This window comes from Mus caroli, chromosome 15 (assembly GCF_900094665.2).
Source record: "Mus caroli chromosome 15, CAROLI_EIJ_v1.1, whole genome shotgun sequence".
Taxonomy (NCBI): domain Eukaryota; kingdom Metazoa; phylum Chordata; class Mammalia; order Rodentia; family Muridae; genus Mus; species Mus caroli.
The window spans coordinates 7,629,197-7,651,596 of record NC_034584.1 but is presented as its reverse complement, the minus strand read 5'-3'; the positions used below and the strand labels follow the sequence as shown (position 1 = coordinate 7,651,596).

Below are 22,400 nucleotides of genomic sequence, written 5' to 3'. Positions count from 1 at the left end.
AAAAATATTAAAAAAAAAAAAAAACTGGGAAAAAAAAAAAAAAAAAAAAAAAAAAAAAAAAAAAAAAAAAAAAAAAAAAAAAAAATTTAAAAAAAAAAAAAAAAAAAAAAAAAAAAAGAAAATGAGGAGACCTTTCCATCCTACACTGAACTGCACATAAAAATAACAAAGCCTAGAGCATTAGAGTATTAAGCTATCAAATCAGTAATAAAAACAGGTAACTCAGGATCCAAGCAAGCATAAAGCTTGCTGTCTGCAGCAGGCAAACTGACTTCTAGGGGGAAGACAGTCCCTTGTCATGGCACTAACGTCACCACCACCACCTTAACATATTCCCTAGTGAATAGGCCTATTTCCCCCAACTCAAAGAAGCACTTAGATACAAATAGTCAACTACACAGAAGCACATGGAAGCAAAGACTATGAAAATTGCCAAAGTGGAACTCTGATTAGCACAGGAGGCTTATCCGTCTACCTTGAGCCCCACTTAGAAGTCATTTTGTCATTCAGGATTTCATTGCCTTGAGAATGAAGGCAGGATGTGTAATTCTGCATACATGATACAGAAAGACAAATAACTTTCAAAACATAACCGCCTCAAATTTTTTATTGGTTAATATGTGAAATAGTACTTTTCTCTTGAATGTTATGTTCTGAGTGTTATATTTTACTGCAGTGTTAGAAATTGAATTGAATGCCTCCTACATGCTAGGCAAACAGTCTATCATGAAGCTATACTCCAAGACTATAATTTACTTTAGGTGAGAACTTGAGACTGTCTCCTTCAGAAATCCCTTTGAGAGTTTTCCTAGATCTGTGTATTATGGGCCGAGCAGTTGACTTCTTGATGCTGAGACCAGACTTACTTGGAATGGATGAACATCAGATGCAAATCCCACTAAGTGTGTTGGTTTAAGGATGTGGTGATCCATGTAACAAAAGTAAAAGTGTACACAATGCAAGGATGCACAGATATCGGGAGCTAAGCATCTGAACGCTAAATACTAAGCAGTTTGAACAAACTGGACAAAGGTATCAGGTACATGTATATAAAGCTTGAAGGAAGGGGTTATGCACATAAAGAGTACCAACTGAGTTCATAGTTGTCTAAAAATATGGACAAAGTGAGAATATGTCAAAGACATTATTTTGCAAAGGTCCAGTGAATGGAACCAGAAAATGGAGGTAAAACATAAACCGATATTACTGTCAATTCCCTCTCACAGTAGTGAGATTAGCACTACTGCTGCTGACCTCACTGGAGAAGAAACACGTAGGGGCAGCCACCTGGGAGTGGTTAGACTTCCCCAGGGATGAGCATGCCTGTTCCTATGGTCAATCTAGGGAACCACTTACTAAGACATTGATTTGAGTTTGAGAAATCAGATTCAGTATTTTGCAATTGGACACATGCAAAAAAAGGGAAGCATTCCTGCATAATTAAAAACAATTATCTATTGCTGGGTGTGATGGTAAGCCTCTTTAACCCCAACACTGAGGGTGCAGAAGAAGATGGATCTCTGTGAATCAGAGGCCAGGCTAGTCTACCTCATTCTAGGCCAGCCAAGGCTACATGGTGAAAGCCTATCTTTTAGTTCATGAGAATCTAATATTACCATGAGAAAAGGGTTTGATCTTCCTGTGCCTCAGTTGCATGTTAAGCACTCATCTCTCTGCTCTAAACATATAACAGGAGCTCAACAAATAGGCATCATCATTTCCACAGCCTCATCATTAGCTTAAGGATTTCTGAAGTTCATTAAATGTAGACTTGACATTTTGTGCTTTTCATTTCAATTTCTTCAAATTGTCAAGAGACTTGTAACTGCTACTCCGTTCTTACTACAAACAAACACAATATCTCTTTAGATTATTCACTACCAACCACGCTTGCATTAAGTTCATGCTTTTTTCATATTTTTCTAAATAACTGATGTCTTGTGCATTTAGCATAAAGAATATAGATCTTGCTCAGACAGCAAGTGTCTCCATGCTTTCTTTTACTGTAACTGTGAACCTTCATTCAATGATATTCTGGTTGTGTCTTAACAACAGAAGTCCTTCTTTATTACAGTTCTAAGGCTGTGGCTGTACAGTGTCCTCAGGAGCAATCTTCTTAGGGACATTCAGGTCCTGCCAACTACTGATCAGCTACTGTGAGTAGAGGGTGGGAAGGAGTATAAGCTCAATAAGATGCAAAGAGAAGTTCAGGCTTGGGGATTCTCCTTCACAAAGCCCTGGACTTGAACCATTAAGATACAGACTTTATTCCCAACTCAAAGTTTAGTCTTCACAGAGTGGGCTGTGTTAAAGGACAGTGTGATTGGAGGCATTGAAGCATTGGCTTCTTACAGAGTGATTACTACTGAACATTACCACTGCAAAAGGCTATGGCATGATCAATATTGTTAGTAAAAATCTTCTGTATGGATCAACACAGAGTGCCATTTTAATCATGAGACATTAATTCAAGCTGTCACAAAAATAAATATTATCCTTAGTGAGAGAATTCAAGAACATCCTTTGAGCAGTGGAATGTTTATCTAGAGAGAAATGCACAAATTAACTAAAGTTGAATTTCTATAATGAGATGCTGTGCATTTATCTGAGAGGAACATGTGAACTTTCATTATACAATCAATGCTTAGTGAATCAAGCAAGCTGCAGAATTGACAAGGACAATCAATTCTTGTGCAGACAGAAATGCGCTATTAACCATGGTTACTTCTTGGAAATAGGTTACGTGTGATGATATAATGAGTATGTGTTTCTCTTTCCTTTGATTGGGAACATTACAGTTTATGAAACACAGATTCCTTTCCATACTAGTGTCTTAGCTCTGAAACAATAGAACTTGAACAGTCTCCTTTACTCCATGATAATCATAACACATCTCCATGATGGGACCCTTATTTCCAAATTTCCCTGCATTCTGCTTTTCTAGTATGTAATTGATACATCTTTTAAACTTAGACCATATGGACATACATGAAATATGTTGCACATACAAAAAACAAATGTTTGTTGAGTATAAGTGTGTGGTTCGTGAAACCTCAAAAATACCATTAATATTTGTGGCAAAAATAATTAGCAGGTAGCATGTAGGCCAACCACTTTTTAAAAACATCTATTTATCTTTAAATTAGGATATAGTGTATTAGATAACATTATTGCATTTCCAAACAAGGTGTGTCTTAGTAGATTTTCCTCTCCCCTTTTCTCCATTACCCTCTTTACCTCCCCTGCTTCCCACTGGAACCTCCCCCACTCTCGCCTCCTTTCCACTTCACTAGACCAACTGATTTTATCCTTTCAGAGTTTGCATATATTTTAGACTAGAGAGAACCCTGACTGAAGGAGGAAGCTTAAATGGAAGGCTTAGTGCCCCTTAAACAATTTGCAATGCTGAGTTAAAAGTTCTGTGTGCCTGGCCCCATCATTTCTAGCTTCTCTTTCATGGTAATTTGAGGGAGTCCATAGACACCATTATCCTGTGACATGCAATTCTAAATAAGGAGGCAAGGGTGACAACGGATGGTCTTCATTCTGATGAGCATGTGTAGCAGAGATTCAAGGACACAGATGTCAGCCTCACCGATTCTAAACCTCCAGTGTTGAATATTGTCATTGTTTCACATTTATTCACTTGCCCTGCTGCATCCATTTGTCAGGTGATGTTTACCGGTAGCTTTCAGGAGCACTTTAAATTTGGCTGAGTGAAAACACTAAGACCAAGTTACAGGTGACTTCTGTTCCTTGTGCTTGCTGTCTGGCTGACCTTATCAGCAAGCTCAGATGACTGAGTGAATTTACTGAGCCAAAGTTTTGCTTTCAATTCTGCAGAAATGCAATCACTCAATACCTTTTGGCAATGATCCTGAGAGTGATTGTTAGATACAAAAAATGAATAAGACTTGTTTTTCTAGACGAAATTATCTTCAAACTGTGTGATTCATCTGCTCTTCCAAAAAAACAGCTCAGGTAATTGTTGAGGCAAAGGTTGCACTTTGGATTTTGCTAAAATAATATGTCTCAACATTTGGGGGAAATAATCTTAAGAAGTGATCATTAGAAGTAGAAATGTCAGACTTGAAATGAAGGATAGAAATAAGATGAGGAAAAATTTTGATGTATTTTTTGGGGGTTGGAGGAGATAGCTATTATTCAGATGAGAGGGGATAGGTCATAAGCTGTGGAGAAACCATTAGGCTAGAGGATTGATGCTTCTATCCCAAATAACCAGTTAGTTCATCCATTAGCATATTCAATTCCAGTGATAAAAGCCAATCAGTTCAAAGCACATCAAAGCTTTGTCTACTTTAATGACTCTCATTTATTACTAACATCCATCTAAGCAAGCAGTAGGCACATGAGAATTTCTTATAAATCTACGAAAATTCAAGTTGAACCAACTCTTTTTGTTCCAACTCAATTTATTTGACCTACCAGCATTCATTACATACATGCATACACACATACATACTCACATACATGTATACTGTACACATATACATATACTGTATACTGCATACAAATCCCATTCTATATCTGTATGTAGTGTAAGGTGGTGGTGGGTGAAGGGATGGACATTAAACCAGTGGAATTGTGTTGGTATATTAGTCTTAAAGGCCCATAAAATCAGTGACCCCAATAGTTCCAACACAATACAACACATGCAGAACACAGATGTAGCTGGCACTGACTACATGTACCTTTGTCATGAGTTACATAATAAAATGTCTCAGTTGCACCAGTAGTCAATTGTTTTACCCTCATTCAGCAGGAACTGAGGGGTAAGGAAAAATGTTAGCTATTGAGACACTTTGGAGACTCAAAGTTGGCAAATCTCTATAGAGCTTTTCTTGCCACAGCTTTGATTATAATCGCCCTAACAGCCAACTGTGAGATTCTTCCATCTGTGACTCATCAGTATCAGCACATCGGAATTTCAAAAATCTAATAAGTTAGATTAGCTATTCTTTTTACTCCCTTGCCTCAAATACCCTTAAGTTAGGCAAATCTTTCTTTTTTCATTCCTTGGTCAACATTGAAACCTAACATGAAGTAGGGTGTTACACTTCTCTGAGCAGTCAGTCTCCTTAGACTCGGGGTCCCATGGGGGAACTGGTGACAGCTTGGCCAGGCATGTGACACATGGCCTGGGCTAAGATCTCTGAGCAAATACAGTATTGCTTAGGAATGTCATTATAAACTAGATGGAGAGGAAAAATTTAATATAGAGAAGGATATTGAATTAAGAGAGAAAAAGATGGGGTAAATAAATTCACATAGATAATCTCAAAAGAAAGAAAAAGAGATAAAAAATGATATAAATGTTTTCAAAGGCACATTAATACTGAATAAATAAGTAAACTCATGACATTGATCCCAATATTTGGGAGGCAAAGACAGAAGATAGGTTCCTTATAAATTCAAGGCTAGCCTGATCTACAGAGCAAATCCAAGATAGCCCAGGCTACACAAAGAAATTCTTTCTCAATAAATAATAATAAATGCTTGTCATTGTAGAAAATATTTGTATTCCACACAATCATGTTTTAAATTATCAAGTGAAAAATGGCTATATGTTCAATGGTAATGGCAGTGTGATACATCCGTTTTGAGAAAGGTCAAAATGGAGCATACTCAGATAGAAAAGGGACTGCTAGATTGGATCTGCCTATACTTTTAAAGACTTCAAACTACTGGATGAAGTCTATGTTATGTTGGGAGAGAGGGTTTATGTTTATGTCAACAGAAAAGGAGAAAAGGTTTTCAATTCCATCCAAAATTATAAAAATCAGATTTGACAGATGGGGACCTCCTGAAGATCTGGACTTCAGACAAGAAACAACTCAAGACCAAAACAGGTAACAAAACAGGTGATCCTTGGGGACAGCTCTGAAACTGACTGAGCTAGAAATGTCTCCAGCCAAAACTTCAAATTGAATGGCCAACAAATCTTCTTGTTACAGAGTCCCCACAACATATTATTGCAGGGCATTCTTTCTAGTGGGATGAATGGAGATTAATATCGAAATTTGATTATATGATCAAACTAACTTCTAAAGGTAGGGCTTCGGTTCCTGGGCTTGGGGTCTGAGACAGAGACCATGAGGTGCAGGACAGAGGAGAATGGAGAAGGACACCATGGGGTAGGTGGAATGTAAGACAATGGCCATGAGGGCTGGCCAGTTGGAGTAGAAGTGACCTAGACAGAACATGGCAAGTTTGGTCTTGTGGTTAGTGGCAGAGAAGTGGACAAAAGAGTGTAGAAGATTGATGTGCTTTTTTTTTTTTTTGGTTTTTCGAGACAGGGTTTCTCTGTGTAGCCCTGGCTGTCCTGGAACTCACTTTGTAGACCAGGCTGGCCTCGAACTCAGAAATCTGCCTGCCTCTGCCTCCCGAGTGCTGGGATTAAAGGCGTGCGCCACCACCGCCCGGCTGATTGATGTGCTTTTAAGGTTTATTATGAACATAAATGTTTATGTCTTTTATTTGGGAATTAAATGATCTAAGGTGGGGTAGAAACCCCCAATAATATTTACCACAACAGTTACCATTAAATTCTCCAGCTTAGTTATGTCTCCATCCCTTGACACACATCCCTTAGATCTTTGATTTTACTTTTTAACCTTTGGGTACTATGTTGCATATAGGACATGTTGATGTCAGGCTCAGCATCAATTTCTCACGAAGGCATTCTTGCTATCTTGTCTTTTTTGAACTGTTCTCTTCCCTATGGAATGACCTTTTAACTGCCTTCCTTTTTCTTTCCTTCACAGAAAGATCTCTTATACATAAACTCGCCAGCTACTTCCATGGAAGGCTCCTCTGAAGTTACTCTCATCCCACCTGTTTGGAATATCTACTGAGTGTCTAAATCTCTCCATGTCCCAGTTATGGCAAACCATCTCCCATGTTTGAAGAAGGTCATGTTCATCTCCCACAGGGAAGCCAGTACATATCCAGACTTCAAAATTTAATAGTCAGGTTTAGCCAGTCAGTGTTACTATCTTCTACAACTGAGAAACCCTGGTAGCATAGCTCTCTCTATTGACCTTTGCAGGGCTTCTGAGAAACTCCAGATCCAAGGTGCACATTTAGTGGCCCTTACCTGCATTAAACACTGGGAACCAGCGGTAGAATTGGTTTTTGTAGGGGACTGTGTCAAATTCACTGCACTGCATCTGCCGGAAAGTTGGAGTTTCTGAGCGGCAGGGGTGGACATTGCATAAGCGATAGCGTTTTCTTTCTCCGGTGCAGTATTTCCCTCCAAATTTTGGTCTATAGATGAAAGAGACAAGCTGTTCTTTACATTTCCCAAGAAGCCATCAATTTCCTTTTAAAATTCCTTGCTATCTAGCCATGACTGTTCCTTGTCAAAACATGCCTGTTTGTGACCTAAAGAAACAGATAAATCCTTCCAATTTCATACTGTTTGGGGGTGTATGTGCTTCTCATCAGCCTTTCAGTCCTAAACTCCCTGTTTTAACACTATATACATGTATATGCCTGCTTTAATTAAATGTATGCCCGTTTTAAATAATTTATATTTTAATAGAAATACAGATTTCTATTAAATTTTATATACATTGTTATAGAATTCTATATAGTATATAATTATAGAATTAGTATGGAATATATATGTTTCCAGTGGCAAAATCACCAGGAAAAAGATATGAGAAAAATAGAAAAAATTTATTTTCACCATGTATTCATTTTCTGATTTCTTCTTAGCAAATAACAATGGTCAGATTGCAGAATCATTCATACTTAGCCAATCTTGGATCGAGCTACCAATTGTTTCCATTTAATTGTTTTTGAGACAGGATCTTGTTATGCACTCCTGGCTGTCCCAGAACTTGCTAGGTAAATCAGGCTGGTCTCAATCTTACAGAGATCTCTCTGCCTTCACCTTCCGAATGCTAAGATTAAATGCATGCACTACCATGTCCAACCTATTCAGTTATATTTTTATATGTGTGCTTTCTCTTTCTCAGCTACCCAGCTATAAGACCAATCTGACCATTTTCTTCATTTTTATGGTCTCTTTGCCAATTAAAAACAATTCAACTCCCTGTGGACAGTGTATGCTATTAGATTATCTTCAGTATATTAGTTTCCTGTTTAAAGATTTTATTAGTGTCACCAGTGGCTAAAAATGTCAATCAAGTCTAAGTTCTTGTGATTGGGACTCCAAATGGTACTGTCATAACTGACTCTATTAAGCCTTGCATATTTTCTTTTATATACTTCCTATTTCCTAGTGTCTTTCTGTGTTTCTGCATGGACTTTCTTTTATTAAGTCTTTCCATGTCTACATGCTGCCTATTCTTTGAGGAACAAATACATGCCTCCTCCATCATAAATCCCTCTGCATGCCAACCACATGTGATCTCTTTCTTCTTTTAAGAGACACTTCATGTTCTAACTGTATTTACTGGCCTTTTTTTGTAGACGGCTCTTTAATGACTCAGGCCAAGCTCTAATTCCTTTATAGAGCCTCTGTAGTACCATGAGTACAGCAATATCTTAGAGTCTTCAGGATAGAAATTACTGAGAGGATATGAGAACCTCTCACTCAGTATCATGTGTATGAGAAAGTCATATATCAGATCTGCTAGTAGAGAAGCAGAGGGTAGTTGATAGATCTCATGAAGGCTCTCAAGTGACTTACTATACCTTCTTACTTGCACCTTGAGTACCCAAAAGAGATACTATGACAGTGTAACATAATGGGTTCGAAGACTGGAGCTTGCATCAACCTGACTTGCTAGTAGTTCTATGAATCTAAGGAAGTTATCTTATTTTTCTGAGCTCCATTTGTTTGTTATTGTGATTGTAAAATGAGCATACTAATCATTTCACAACAATTTTAAGGCTCAATTAGATAATGCATATAAATATTTAAGAGAGTAGCATTGAATATATGATAAGAATTGATGACACAATAGACACTTTAGGTATTATGAATACAAATCTACCAACACTGAGATACAACAATGTTCTTAACAGCATGTTATGAGGAAAAAAGCATCAGGAAAAAGTCAACACAAGTCCTATGCTTCCTTAAAATTTCACAATTCTCTTAAAAACTATTAAAAATAACTTTCCGTTGTGAGCCTAGCCTAGCCATTTCTCCAGCTCTTAATAAACTACCCAGAAGTGAGAAAAGTTAAGATAGAAACTAAGTAGGCATGTCTAAGAGTATAACAAGGTGTTGGATAAGGAATATCAGTCCATGGAAATAAAGTTGACCAGAAAGAGTTCTTGGAAGGGATAGATGTAGAAAACAGTCTCAGAAAAAAGGCTGAAGGTAGGGTACATGAGCAAGACCGATGCAATCATATGCTGGAAGCAAGAAGTACATTTCCCAGCTAATAGTGGCAAAGCCAAGGTTTGAACTATGTGCTCTAATCTGCAGCCTGAGTTCTTATCCATGTTCTGTCTCAGCTGATTTCCAGCCCTGAGAGGCAATCCTACCAGTCTAGTTGTGTTCTTGTTCTCTTTGATATTTGTGAGATTTACTCTACCCGCTTCCCCATCTTTCTTAGTGCAATTTGAGAGCCTAGGGCAGCCCATAGCAGGCTCTTCATTATCTCTTCTGTGTAGGAGGTATTAAGAATTGCCCTTAATGTCTGAATGCTAGCCTCTATGACAGAGGCTCTGTGACTTGGCACCTGACCATCTCATTTTCTTCAAACAAATATTACTAGGAGTCTCATTTGAGCCAAGATGTACCAGTGTTTCACTATCCCTATAGTTCGTCTCATGTTACCAATGTCAAAGATATGGTCAGGAAAAGTACCCAGAGAAGAATACATTAAAAAAGAAAACAATTGCATACTAAGTATGATTGAAGAAAGTTAGTCTTCAGCATAAGTGAGTGTAGTTGGCTCATACACTGGTCTGACTTTGTAACTGGAATCATGGAGATCCTTATACAACAATACTATTAACAGTGGTCTCAATAAAATCAAGAAAATGAGTTATGGAATTAGATGTCATCACTCAGTCAAGGAGACTGAGAAGTTGCAGCCTTGGAGAAGGGCACCAGCACAGTCTGTCTGCTAATGCTGAGCTAGTGAATCATTCTTCAGTTTCTCAGAGAGACGGTCCCTTGTCTGAAGACTACAGGTTATTAAACATCCTCCCAAGTTTATGGAGTGGAATCTGAATACATACCACAAGTCTCAGAGCACATTGCTTATATTTCTTGATCTCTAAAAGCACACTTCTGACCAAACTGATGAGTTTCATCTTTATTAATAAAGTACTGTGTTGACATGCCTGCTGTTGAATTTTGTTAAATAATGGAGTTTTATCAAGGGGCAGAATTTTAAAACAATGACATTATCCTCCCTCAAACAAATACTTACATATGTAAGTGATGATATTTATAAGTATTGTTTACTTATAGTGTTTATTTATAATTTATGATGTAATAGGTACAATATTAAGCTACAGGTATTTTTAAAATCCTCAGAAAAATTTTATATATAACAAATTATATGCATATATAACACATGTACATATATAATTTATATAGTATTATGCCTATTAATAAAAAGAGAAGGTTAGGGTTTGAGACTTAGATAATGAAAGGCCTTGTAACCACTTTTATCACTTGCATTTAGAAATGTGGCTTTTATTCTTCACAGCAAAGGCAACTCCAGGAAAAGGAGCTTAGTTCCATTTACACTTTATGGGCAGCATCAAATGCATTCCTAAAGACTGTATAGTTAGAAACTTGTATATGAGGAATTAATGAAACCAAGAATGCAATCTGTCTAAAATCATGACAGTTTAAACTTAACTTACAAACATATGTAAAAATATAAGATTGCTACATGAAAAATAAACATTGGATTAAAAATGAAAAATGAATTATGAAATCCTTCACAGGACATATGGAACCCTAAGATTAGATTGATAAAGATATGTTGCTAGACCATTAATGATAATTTACTCCAAAACCGTGCTTGGCCATTTTCCTAGCTATAGAATGGATGAATACTTTTATGTAATTGTGTATTCATTGTGACTGAAATCTAGTTATAATCATATCAGCTGAGCTTTACTAATTTACTTCTTACTGAGAGAGCACAGTTATCTGGAAGGATTTAATTGCAAAAGCTCCTGGAGAGTTTCACATAGAATATTTCAAAGAAATTTGCTTCAACATTTAAAAGAAGTTTGCTTTGTTCTACCCAAATGATGGAATAAACTTACTTAGCTGATTTTAAGACTTCAGTGCCAAATTCAAACATGTTGAAAGAGAAGCAGTTTTGATTTCCACCCTGTGTGAGTTTTCTGGGCCTTTCTGTCTTATAGAATTGTTCAGCATTTTCTCAGAACCCTCTAAGAGTGACGCCATGCCATGCAAGAACAGCATCCTAGCACTTAGAGAAGAGAAGAAAGCAAGTACTCATGCCAGGCCTTACTCTGGGTTGTTGCAGAGCCTCTCTGCGCTCTGAGCTCCTGCCCCACATGTTCTAGAACAGTGCGACCAGGGTGACCAGCGTCCCCAGCCTCCAGGGATGCTCTCTGGTTTCTTCCCCACTGTGATACACTTTCCAGCCATACACCACTGCAGAGAGATACAATAGTGAGGATGTATGTCAGGAAGATTCCATAGCAAGACTTTCTAAGTCTACACCCAATTCTTTCCAAGCCAGAAGACTTTTACAGCAATACATCAGGGGCCACAGAGAAAAGGGTTTAGAGAGCTTCTTTAGATAAATTAGGTTTCTAGAATCAGATTTATCAAGCACTGTAAACTCAGCGACAGATGATACCAAACTCCTAAGCAACAGACCTGCAATAACAAAACACACTTAACGGGTCGGCATGAGTCAGCATGCCCTCTGGTAGTCTGGAGGAGGCCTAATGTCTATGAGTTGTGGCTATAAGACTTTTCTGCTTAGGAAAATAGAAAGAACTTTAAAATATTCAGTTATGCCAGCCAGCGAGAAGGAGGATTATAAATGGACCCAATCTGACCTTTTGGGGTCCACTCACTATGCTTTTCAATCTTCAATATTGAGGGAGGAATGTCCAAAATGAAAGTTGATAGCAAGTTCAGAAGAAAACAGAAACCCCATTGAGGTTCATCAGGGGAAGATGGGCCTGATGCTTGACAGGTAAAGTCCTTTCTCATGGACTGAGCACAGTTCTGAATCCTTTCTCATGGTCCCAGCAGTGGTTGGAAAGGAGCAGCAGATGTGAGATTGTTTCCAGTGTCTGGTCTGACTCTGTGAGTGCCACTGGGGCTCCTCACATCCCCCAAAACCTTCTTTCTACGTCTTTACAAGAACTCCAGGCCAACTGCCCTCCCACCTTTCCTCCTCAGACCAACAACACATCACCTTCTTCTCACCGCAACGAGTCCCGTCTGCAGCAGCATCCAGCTTAGAGCGACAGAAGCCTTTCACCGAGCACCACAGTGTCTGGCAAACATTCTGGAAAACATAGGAGAGCTTGTGTTCTGTTGTATTTTTAAATCTTGTGAGGAAGTGTGTCTGAAAAAGACCTAGTGTCTTAGAAGATAAAAAGATAATGTACACCAAGAACTGACCAATAGGATTGCAGGAAGTTAAAAAGGTTTTCCACAGCAAAAGAAACTATGAGCAAAGTAAAGAAGAAACATACGGAATGAAAGAAAATCTTTGCCAGCAATACTTCAGACTGGTGGTTCATATGCATCTGTCTGTCATCTATTTATCATCTATCTATCTATCTATCTATCTATCTATCTATCTATCTATCTATTTATCTATCTATCCATGTATCTATTTATCATCTATTTACCATATATAAAGTATTCTCCAGTAGACTGGGTCCAAATCATAAAAGAATATGACAAAAGGAGTTAGGATTGTATCCACTGGATAGTTGTGACTCTAAGAACAAAATAGTAGCATGATTATATTTATGCTTCTAAAATAATAAGAATAGCAATTTGAATAATAGATAGGCTGGTGGTGGTAAAAATAATATCAAGTGAAGACAAGCAGAATAAACACAGTGGTGGTAATGAAGAAGGCAGGACAGAGATGTTAATTACTGAAGAGCACAATGCCAAAACTTGACTTATGGATTAGATATTGGAAATAAGGGAGAAGAGTGACTGAAGGTGAATCTTATTTCTACCTGGTGATCTAATGATACTCTTCAACCAAGAGGGAAATATGGAAAAGGGGCAATTTTAGAGATTCGGTTGACTGCTATGGAGTTAAATACTATGAACCCTGTAAACCACCATGGACCTGTCTCCAAGTTGTATAGAATGTGTGGATCTACACAAGTCCAAGAAAGTTGGGTAAGATTCGCATGATTATAAGTAATTTATAATAACACTTTCAGTTCTGGGCCTGATTCTCCAGTTTCTAAGTGTTTTCTGTGCTTCCTCCAGCATAGCACATATCTCAGACCCTGCACAGACCCATGGAAGGCACCAAGAAATCCAGCACTCACTTCCACTTCCTGGCAGAATGTAGCATTTGGGCCATATTGGAGCTGGCACTGGTGATGAACATCGTAAATTACTCCAGGAGCAATGACGTTGGACTTCAAACCTTTCTTTCTGGGGATATCATCAAGACAGAACCCCCTGCCTCGGCTGCAAACAAACCAATCAAAACCGGATCAGTTGCATGTGATTCTCTCCAATCATCCAATAGACATTTTCATCATAATAATTTAATCCTCCATCATTCCAAACAGCCTTATTCTTATAAGCAAGAGAATCCCCTCGACCTTGGAAGAAAGTTAATAAAACGAAATGCAAATCATGTCCAACGGAAAAAGTTTAGTTATCTAGGAAATAGAAATAGTAGGCATTCTAGTTAGGTTTCTATGGCTGTGATAAAGACCATGACCAAAAGCAACTTGGGAAGGAACTGTCTTCCTGCGTTTTGTTCTTCCAGGTAATAGACAATCAGTGAAGGTAAGCAGGAAGCAGGGACTGAAGCAGAAGCCATGGAGAAGTACTTGGTACTGGTTCACTCCTCATGGCTTGCTCAGCCTGCTTTCTTACACAACCCGGGACATCAATCAATGGCCAAGAAAATGTACTACAGGCTTGCCTAAAGGCAATCTGATGGAGGCATTTTCTCAATTGAGGTTTTTCTTCCCACATAAATCTCATTTGTGTCATGGTAATAAAAACAAAACACAGGACAGTGGGAAACAGACAATCATGATATTATTGTTAATAGATTTGATTGAACATTTCTGACCTGTTAGTCTTCGAGAACTTAATCTACAACTGTGGTGGTTTGAATATGCTTGGCCCAGTAAGTGGTACTATTAGGAGGTGTGGCCTTGTTGAAGTAGGCATGGCCTTGTTGGAGGAAATGTCTCATTGTAGGCATGGGCTTTAAGACCTTCATCCTAGCTGCCTGGAAGCTAGTCTTCCATTTGTCTTTGGAATAAGATATAGACACTCTCAGATCCTCACACATCATGCCTACCTGGACATTGTCATGCTCCTGCCTTGATGGTAATAGACTAAACCTCTGAATCTGTAAGCCAGTCCCAGTTAAATGTTGTCCTTTATAAAAGTTGTCTTGGTCATAGTGTCTGTCTATAGCAGTAAAACCCTAACTGAGACAACAATTGTATTTAAAAAGCAGGTTGCTCACTTGCCTGTAGAGGTAGGAAGAGGAGTCAGAAAGCAGAGGGGAATCCATCCCTTTGATGCTACCATGATACTATAGACCAGAAAATGAAACCAAGTCTTTCCCAGGCATTCATTTCTCTGTGGAAAACTCACTGAAATGTCTGCCTTAGAGACCCAAGTGAGGCTGTCATGGAAGGGACTACACTTACTCCAAGAAGCGAGTGATGTACTCCTTGCTGCATTTCGACCATGTCAGTGGAGTCGGGTCATACTGAATCTGTTGGGACATGATGTATGGGTGCCTGCCCACGGGCTCACAGTCATTTTCCTTTCCATCATGCTGGATGCCGAAACTGACCCAAAACACAAGAACAGAAGCAGACAGGCATTAATCAGGAGAAACACACATTCGCTAAAGTGATTAAAAGCACAGGAAGCCACTTTTGTTCCAAAGGAGCTGTTTACAAAGTGCGACTTAGAAGTTGGAAGGACATAGCTAATTTTGGACTCAGGAGTGCAGGGAAGATGAGAGGCATATCCTTAACCTCAGCTACATAACCACAAGAGCCATATGGAGAATTAAAAGCAAACTTGTGTTTGGCAGAAAGTCGAAAGTCCTCAGTCTGGCTTCCTATATTCTGAAGTTAGAAGGGTAAAGCACACCCCAGTACACTTGCTTTCTCTACTGAAGCAATCCCAGAATCAACAAATCCAGTTTCCTCTCTCCCTTTCATTCAATAGGAAGTAGAAAAGCAGTCTCAGGGAGACTTTGGCCCAGGCTAAGGCATGGAAGAATAGATTTCTTTATTCCATTTCAACAGGTCTCCAAAGCCAAGCCAGTAGGGAGACCTTGCAGTTCAGTGGTTGAGATCAGAGGTTTTGAAGGTTGAGAATCTGCACTAAACTTGAACTCTGAAGTTAGATGATATTGAGTTACTGTGACTTGCCTCATTTTATCTCCTAGAAAATTGGTAGCCATCATGGTGTTAGGATCTCAATGAAGAAAGTTTTGAAAGCTGCTTAGCAAGGCCTGGTCTATAAGAAGAGATTCACAAGTGATAGAAATTTAAATTTGAAAAATAATTTTCCTAGGTCTGGGAATATGTCTCAGTAAAGCAAACTTAGTAACCTCAAGCATGGAGACATGAGTTTTATTCCCCTCCACCCTCGAGAAATGACATAAAAAGCCAGTGCATATGGTCCCAGTGCTGAGGAAGACTGATGGAGCTTACTGGTCAACCAGGCTGGCATGCAAGTTGAACTCTAGACCAGTGAGAGATCCTGCCTTAAAAAAATAAGATGGGAACAAATGAGGAAGATGTAGTTAACTAAGAGTTCATCTCTGATCTCTATATACATGTGCATACATGCACATACATACATTTACACACACACACATATACATTTCACACATACATGTACATACCTGTGTACACATGCAAATAATAGCATTTTAGTTTAATGTCCTCCTTTTAAAGAATAATTTTGCAGGTTAAAAGACATACATCTTGTTGTGTTCAATGGATATCTATGTGTTTTGAACTCATTTATTTGTCTGTTCCCTGATCTCCTACTGTTATGGTTGACCAGGAAGGTAGCTCTGAAGGACTTTAAGATGAACTGCCTGCAATGCCAAAGGGTAACTTGGAAATAAACTGACCCAGTGTTATCTGTTTACGACCAATGTCCTCAGGATTATCCCAAGACACCTTCTTATGTTCCTACAAGATTCCGTTCTCACAAACGTCTGGTCATGAAATCCTTAGAGTCTAGATATAATTGACTTAGATTTCTGATCTGAAGCCAGGAAAGTATAACTTTCTACTCCTTTCACTCATGTGACTGAGGAACTAACATTTACCTTTAATAGAGTATGATCAGTATTAGCAATGTATGCACAGAATATACTTTGGGGGATTTAGCGGTTTTCTTGTTTTATGTATTATAGTATTAGCAATGTACCCCGAAGCTTAAATCACAGTCAATGAATATAAAACTCACAAAGGAACCACAGAATTAGTCAGCAAAGCTTTCACCACTCATTTACAAAGAAAGTGATATCAACTAAAAGCCTCCTATATGGGCTATCCCAGGCTGCTCCCCATCAGTCCCACCCAGCTCCTGAAGTGCTTGTTGTACAAGGTCACGTACTCAGTAGCTAAAACACGGCCTACACTATGAGCAACTCTCAAAAGAAATTCACAAAGAAGATAATTTTGAGCCAGGGTCTTATGTAGCTTGGGCTGGCCCCTAACTTGCTATGTAGCTAAAGGTGCCCTTGAACTTGTGTTTCAGGAATTCCAAGTGTGTGCCTGCGTACTTGGCTCATGCAATACTAGGGTCAAACTCAGGACTTCATGCTGCTAATCAAGCATTCTACCAACTGAGTAACACCCCTGTCTCAAATGATGATCTTTTAAGCAGAGGGTATTCTAATGCATAAAACTGTGTGCCTGTAGTTCACGTTTTTTCATATTTTCTTAGTACTGAGGACTGAATCTAGAAACTTGCACATTCTAGGAAAGCACTCAACCACAGAACTACATCTTGAGCCATTTGCTTCTGAAATAGAATCTTTCTATTGCATCCCAGCCTAACTGGAACTCATGACCCACTTGTTTCTATTCCCCCTGACATTATTGGTTGCTAGTTACTAACATTATTCTCCCAGTTACTGCTCTTCTCTACTTTAAATGTAGATGTTCCCCAAGACCTCATTTTAGTTTTCCTACATTTTTTGTGCATTACAGACCTTCATCTTGATCTCTATTCTTGTTTTATGAAATGAAAGAAGTGCTACGAAACAAAGCTGACCTCTGTCTAGTATCTCAAAGCTGGTAGAGTCGTAATATGGGAGCAGTGAGTCAATAACACGGAGGGGTGAGAACACAGGGGGCCAGAGTGGTGGAGGGGTTAATCCCCAAGAAGCTGTCTTCTAGCCTTTGGGATAGAAGTCAAACAGTAGTTTGGAGTAGGCACCCTGTATTTCTGGAACAATCCCCAGGCTTGCCAGGCTAGCCTATTTGGGAGGGTCTTCATTATTTCAATTCCTTTAAAGTGGGTTGACTAAATTATAGGTTGAAGCAGCATCAGAAGGACGTACCTGGCTCTCACTGGTCCTTTGTGAGGCACAGCTACTCTTTAACTCAGAATGTTTATTCATTGGGTGGTACAGTGGAACATGAGCTATGAAGGTGAAAATATAAACTTTTTCAAGTCTTTCAGAAAATACTAGGTTTGAACATACAGGGGGAAACATTCTATAAATGAAACAGATCACAATCTGGAAGATGGGGTGATGATACTGAACCAACGTGTGTGTGTGTGTGTGTGTGTGTGTGTGTGTGCACTCAGTATAACCATGGTATTTTAATCACTTAAGAGAAAAAAATTTGTGGGTATTCTAATTTAAATGCCTACAGCCAAACTTCATACACTGCACCTACATATGAAAGGGAACACTCAGAATTTTTCTCTTTCTGGGTCTGTGTTGCCTCTTGTGAGAGACCAAACTGTGGGAAACTAGGTCCCGCAGTTACTCTCACCCTAAAGATCCAGCTGACTCTTTGAAGGGAATTATGTCACCCCCTCGTTCATTGCCTCCACCTGGCACCTGAGACTGCCAGCTTCACCCCCTCCTTCACTTGGCACCTAGAACTGCTTAGATTAAGGCAGCTTCACCCCCTCCTCCATGTCTCCATTTGGTACCTGGGACTGTTTGTGGCACTCCAAGAAAAACTGCAGAATATTTGAAGGCTGCCTGGGACTGTTTTAGGGCCGACATTCCAAGATAAGTTGCAAGAAGCCTGTAATCAGCATTCACCCCAGATGTCCATCTCTTTCTCTGTAATCACTCTGTATTTTATTATGCCCCCTCGGCCCCTCCCTATTTTCTCTCACTGTGTGCTTATAATCAGGCTCCTAGCCTTCATTAAACAGACCTTGACAATTCTCTGCTTGGTCTTGCTTCCCTTTCTCTGCTCATTTCTCTTGCAGGCCCCAGTCCTCCTTGACCCATGGAATAACTAAGTCCTGTTGGATGGGACAGCCTCTATTGATTATTACTAGCTCCATCTATTTACCTCTAAATTTTATTTTGCTTGCAACTGCAAAATAGTCTGTTGAGTATATTTATATTTTGATCATTCATACAATAGTTCATAGACATTTAGGCTTAATATCCATAGAAGTCAAGAACTAGTAAGAGGTCATGGGGGATTTCAAGAGAACATGGATAGAACACAGATATAATGGAGGTAGAAAGAAAAATTATGGAACAGGAAAGGTTAAATGGGATGGGGGTAGGAAGGCAGGTGAGAGGAGGAAATATGAAGTGGAATAACTAACATGAAAAACCTTTGAAATGCTATGTGGAGAGTTACTGATGTAGGAACTTCCTAAAATATGTACATATATAGTATACAAAAGGAAATTAAACAGTTATTCTATGACAGAGGGACAATGCCTCTCCCCAATACTACAGACTATTAAATAAAAGGCCTAGTCCAGGTATGGGTTACTTGTGCACGAGTCTCTCAGATTCCTTCCAAGTGATTGATTCCATTACCACTGTTCTCCAAGATCACCCAGAACTGGATGGTAAGACCCTTCTTAAAGATGCCATGTATTGGAATCACAGGGCATAAAGAAATCAAGCTGGTCCTAACCTGAAAGCTTTATATCTATTTTCTAACTTTCATGGTGTCAGGAGATTCTCATTCCACAGTTGAAGGAATAAATTATTGAACAATTTACCTCGCTGTGAGCCCTGCAAGCTACAGTAACAACTGGCCTGGCAAGATATGCCCATAGATGCAATAGTAATGTGGATAATCTAGGCATAACCAACACTTTTCTGATTGAATTTAAAACCCACTCTAAGACAGAACTTACACTTGGCACTGTTAACTGGGCTGACTAGGGGAATTGGCCTAATACTACTAATACTATTTTCTGTTAAGTGGACATGGTATTGGCTGTCACCTAAGTTCTTATCTTTATATCCATAATCCATCTCCTAACTCTCATTAAAGAAACTTCCTTTGGTAGTAGATAGAATGGCAATTAGTACACAAAATCAAGAACGGGTCAATGCATAGACTAAAAGACTAAAGAGTACTCAGCTCAAAATGGAACATCTATACCACATGCCTTCTCTCTGAAGCTAAGGGGCCATTGCAGAAAAGAGAATAGAAAGAGTAGACGAACCAGAAGTAGTGCACGTCTACAGTGAAGCATTGTTTCCTGGGCATGACAGGGCCATTTTACAGGCATACTCTCAGCAGCTCTGACCTCATGCACAAGACCTATGCAACACTAAGCCAGCCAAAATATTTGCATGGATTGAGAGAATTGGGGTTGGCACTTCCAGAAGTCCTGAGTTCAATTCTCAGCAACCATGTGGTAGCTCACAACCATCTGTAATGGGATGAGATGCCCTCCTCCTGTGTGAATGAAGACAGCTACAGTGTACTCATCATATATATATATATGTATATATATATATTATATATATATGTATGTGTGTATATGTATATATATGTATATGTGCACATATGTGTGTATATATGTATACATACATATATATTACATATATTATATCATATATATTATATATATATAATAAAATCTTTTTAAAAGTAGGGAGAGAGAATGGGGGACATGAAGACACTCCTGTAGCTGAGAAGCTCTTGGTAATAGATGGCTCTGAGTAAAGGAGAGTTGATATTCTTCAGAAATATGATCCCTGAAAGGTTCCTTGTGTTCCAGTAATACAGTCCTGCATTCATGCACATTCAGGCAGCAGTGAGTGGACTCAGAAAAGAAAAGGCAGAGCACATGACATTGGGAGGGAAACATGGGAAGAGGCACATAAACAGGGGAAGAATTGCAGTGGAGAGAATGGGGTGGATTTAATTAAAACACTTTCTATGGATGCAAATAAAACATCTCAATTTAAAAAATAATAAAACTAAACTTTATAAATACACGCAGGACTAATACAGAGACCCAGAGACAGAGGGATGAGGGAGAGGAGGAGGAGTGGGGGGAGTCAGGGAGCAGAAGATGCTAGTTTTCAAAGAGGGTTTTAAATCTTCTAGAATTGTTTCCAATTTTTGGTAACTTGCCTACAGACCTAAGTAAAACAGCGTTAAGCACTAGGTACAGATGACTAACAAACTCTAAGGTCCTACCAGGTCTACCACAGTGTTTTACTGTTGTACATAACACATTAAATATAGCCAGGAATGAAATCAGAAAGTTTCTAAGAAACAGTGAGGTATTTTTGTTAATGAACTATGCTATACTGCAATTGTTCCATGTATATTATATAAATGTATTATATGATACATATTATATAAAATACTGTATAATAATAAAATATGTGTATTATTTGAGGATAATTTTAGATTCAGGTAATGTCATACAAGACAGTGCAGAGAAAAGATCATGTGCTTCACATGCTTTCTCTCAGTGGCCATATCTTGCAAGACAGTGATAGTATAGCATCAGAGACTACTGATGCTAAACAGAGTCAAAGCAGTAATTTCTGATCACCACAGAATCCTTCATCTGAAGGCAATTTTGAAATTAATAATATCTTATTCTTGAAATTTAAATACTATTACCTAATTTTCCTCTTTCCCTTTCCTCCCGGCAACCCATGCACCCATCACGTTCTCTCTGGATTCTTTTCCTCTAATTGTTGTTATATATATTCCTAAATATGTAATACAGTCTGCTCATTTCATGAATGATACTGGTATGTACATGATTTCAGGACTGACCACTGGTATGGGATAACCAATCATCTACTCCTTTCTCTTCTTTTAATTCTGTCTTCCCTTCCTATAGTTTTGTTTCTCTGCTCGGAGAGTTCTGTTTCTACAATGCTATACAAATGGAACGACATGCATGATCTTTCACTAATCACTGTTCTTTAGAGATGTATTGAGGTTGTTGCATGAATTACTAATTCATCCCCTCTATTGCTAACTATAGGTATTCATCAGAGTTTCTCAATCTTGGTGGGTTCAAATGCTACCAGATTCATTTGCAATTTGGATTTAAGCTTTTATAAACATTCATGCTCAACCTTTTATGTGAGCACAATTTTTCATTTTTATTTTCCAGATGAAAACCCAGGAAAATAACTGCTAGGTCATGTGGTAATTGCCGGCTTAGTCTTAAAAAGCCTGCCTACGAGTTTCTGCAGAATGTTTGATCTATTTCCTATTTCTCCTGGCAGCAAATAAGACCTCGTTTGCATCCTTACTAGCATAAGGTGTCATTGTTCATATTTGTTACTTACTATCATTAATATCTATTTGTCATTCCCATAGGAAGGTACTAATACACTGATATGGTTTTAATTTGCATTTCTCTGTAACTAATGATATTAGCCATATTATTCTAATGTTTATGTCACATCTGTGTGAAATGTCAATTCATCTGTTTTGGACATTCTCATTTCTTCCTTTTATATGTAATACCTGTAATTTATTCGACTCATTACAGATATCAAGTTGTCTTGACAATTTGTTTTGATTCAGTGAATGACCTTGGGACACACTGACGATTTGTTAATGTTTTTGTTATTGGATTTATTTTATTTTATTTTTTACTTTGAGATAGCAGATTTTCTTTTTTTTTTTCTTTTTTTTAAATTTTTAATATTTTTATTACATATTTTCCTCAGTTACATTTCCAATGCTATCCCAAAAGTCCCCCATAGCGCCCCCCACTTCCCTACCCACCCATTCCCATTCTTTTG

General features: G+C 38.4%; 1 protein-coding gene across 2 annotated transcripts in view; it reads right to left on the bottom strand.

Annotated features, from left to right (window-relative positions):
• The window catches only part of Adamts12 (ADAM metallopeptidase with thrombospondin type 1 motif 12), a 276,352-nt gene that overhangs the window by 82,839 nt on the left and 171,113 nt on the right, over nucleotides 1-22,400 (bottom strand). For both annotated transcript variants that reach the window (XM_029470142.1, XM_029470141.1), the window contains exons 8-12: nucleotides 14,836-14,979; nucleotides 13,480-13,624; nucleotides 12,372-12,464; nucleotides 11,448-11,593; nucleotides 7,118-7,287 (exon numbers count right to left, since the gene is read on the bottom strand). In XM_029470142.1, coding sequence (XP_029326002.1) covers nucleotides 7,118-7,287; nucleotides 11,448-11,593; nucleotides 12,372-12,464; nucleotides 13,480-13,624; nucleotides 14,836-14,979 — 698 coding nt within the window. The remainder of the gene's footprint in view (nucleotides 1-7,117; nucleotides 7,288-11,447; nucleotides 11,594-12,371; nucleotides 12,465-13,479; nucleotides 13,625-14,835; nucleotides 14,980-22,400) is intronic.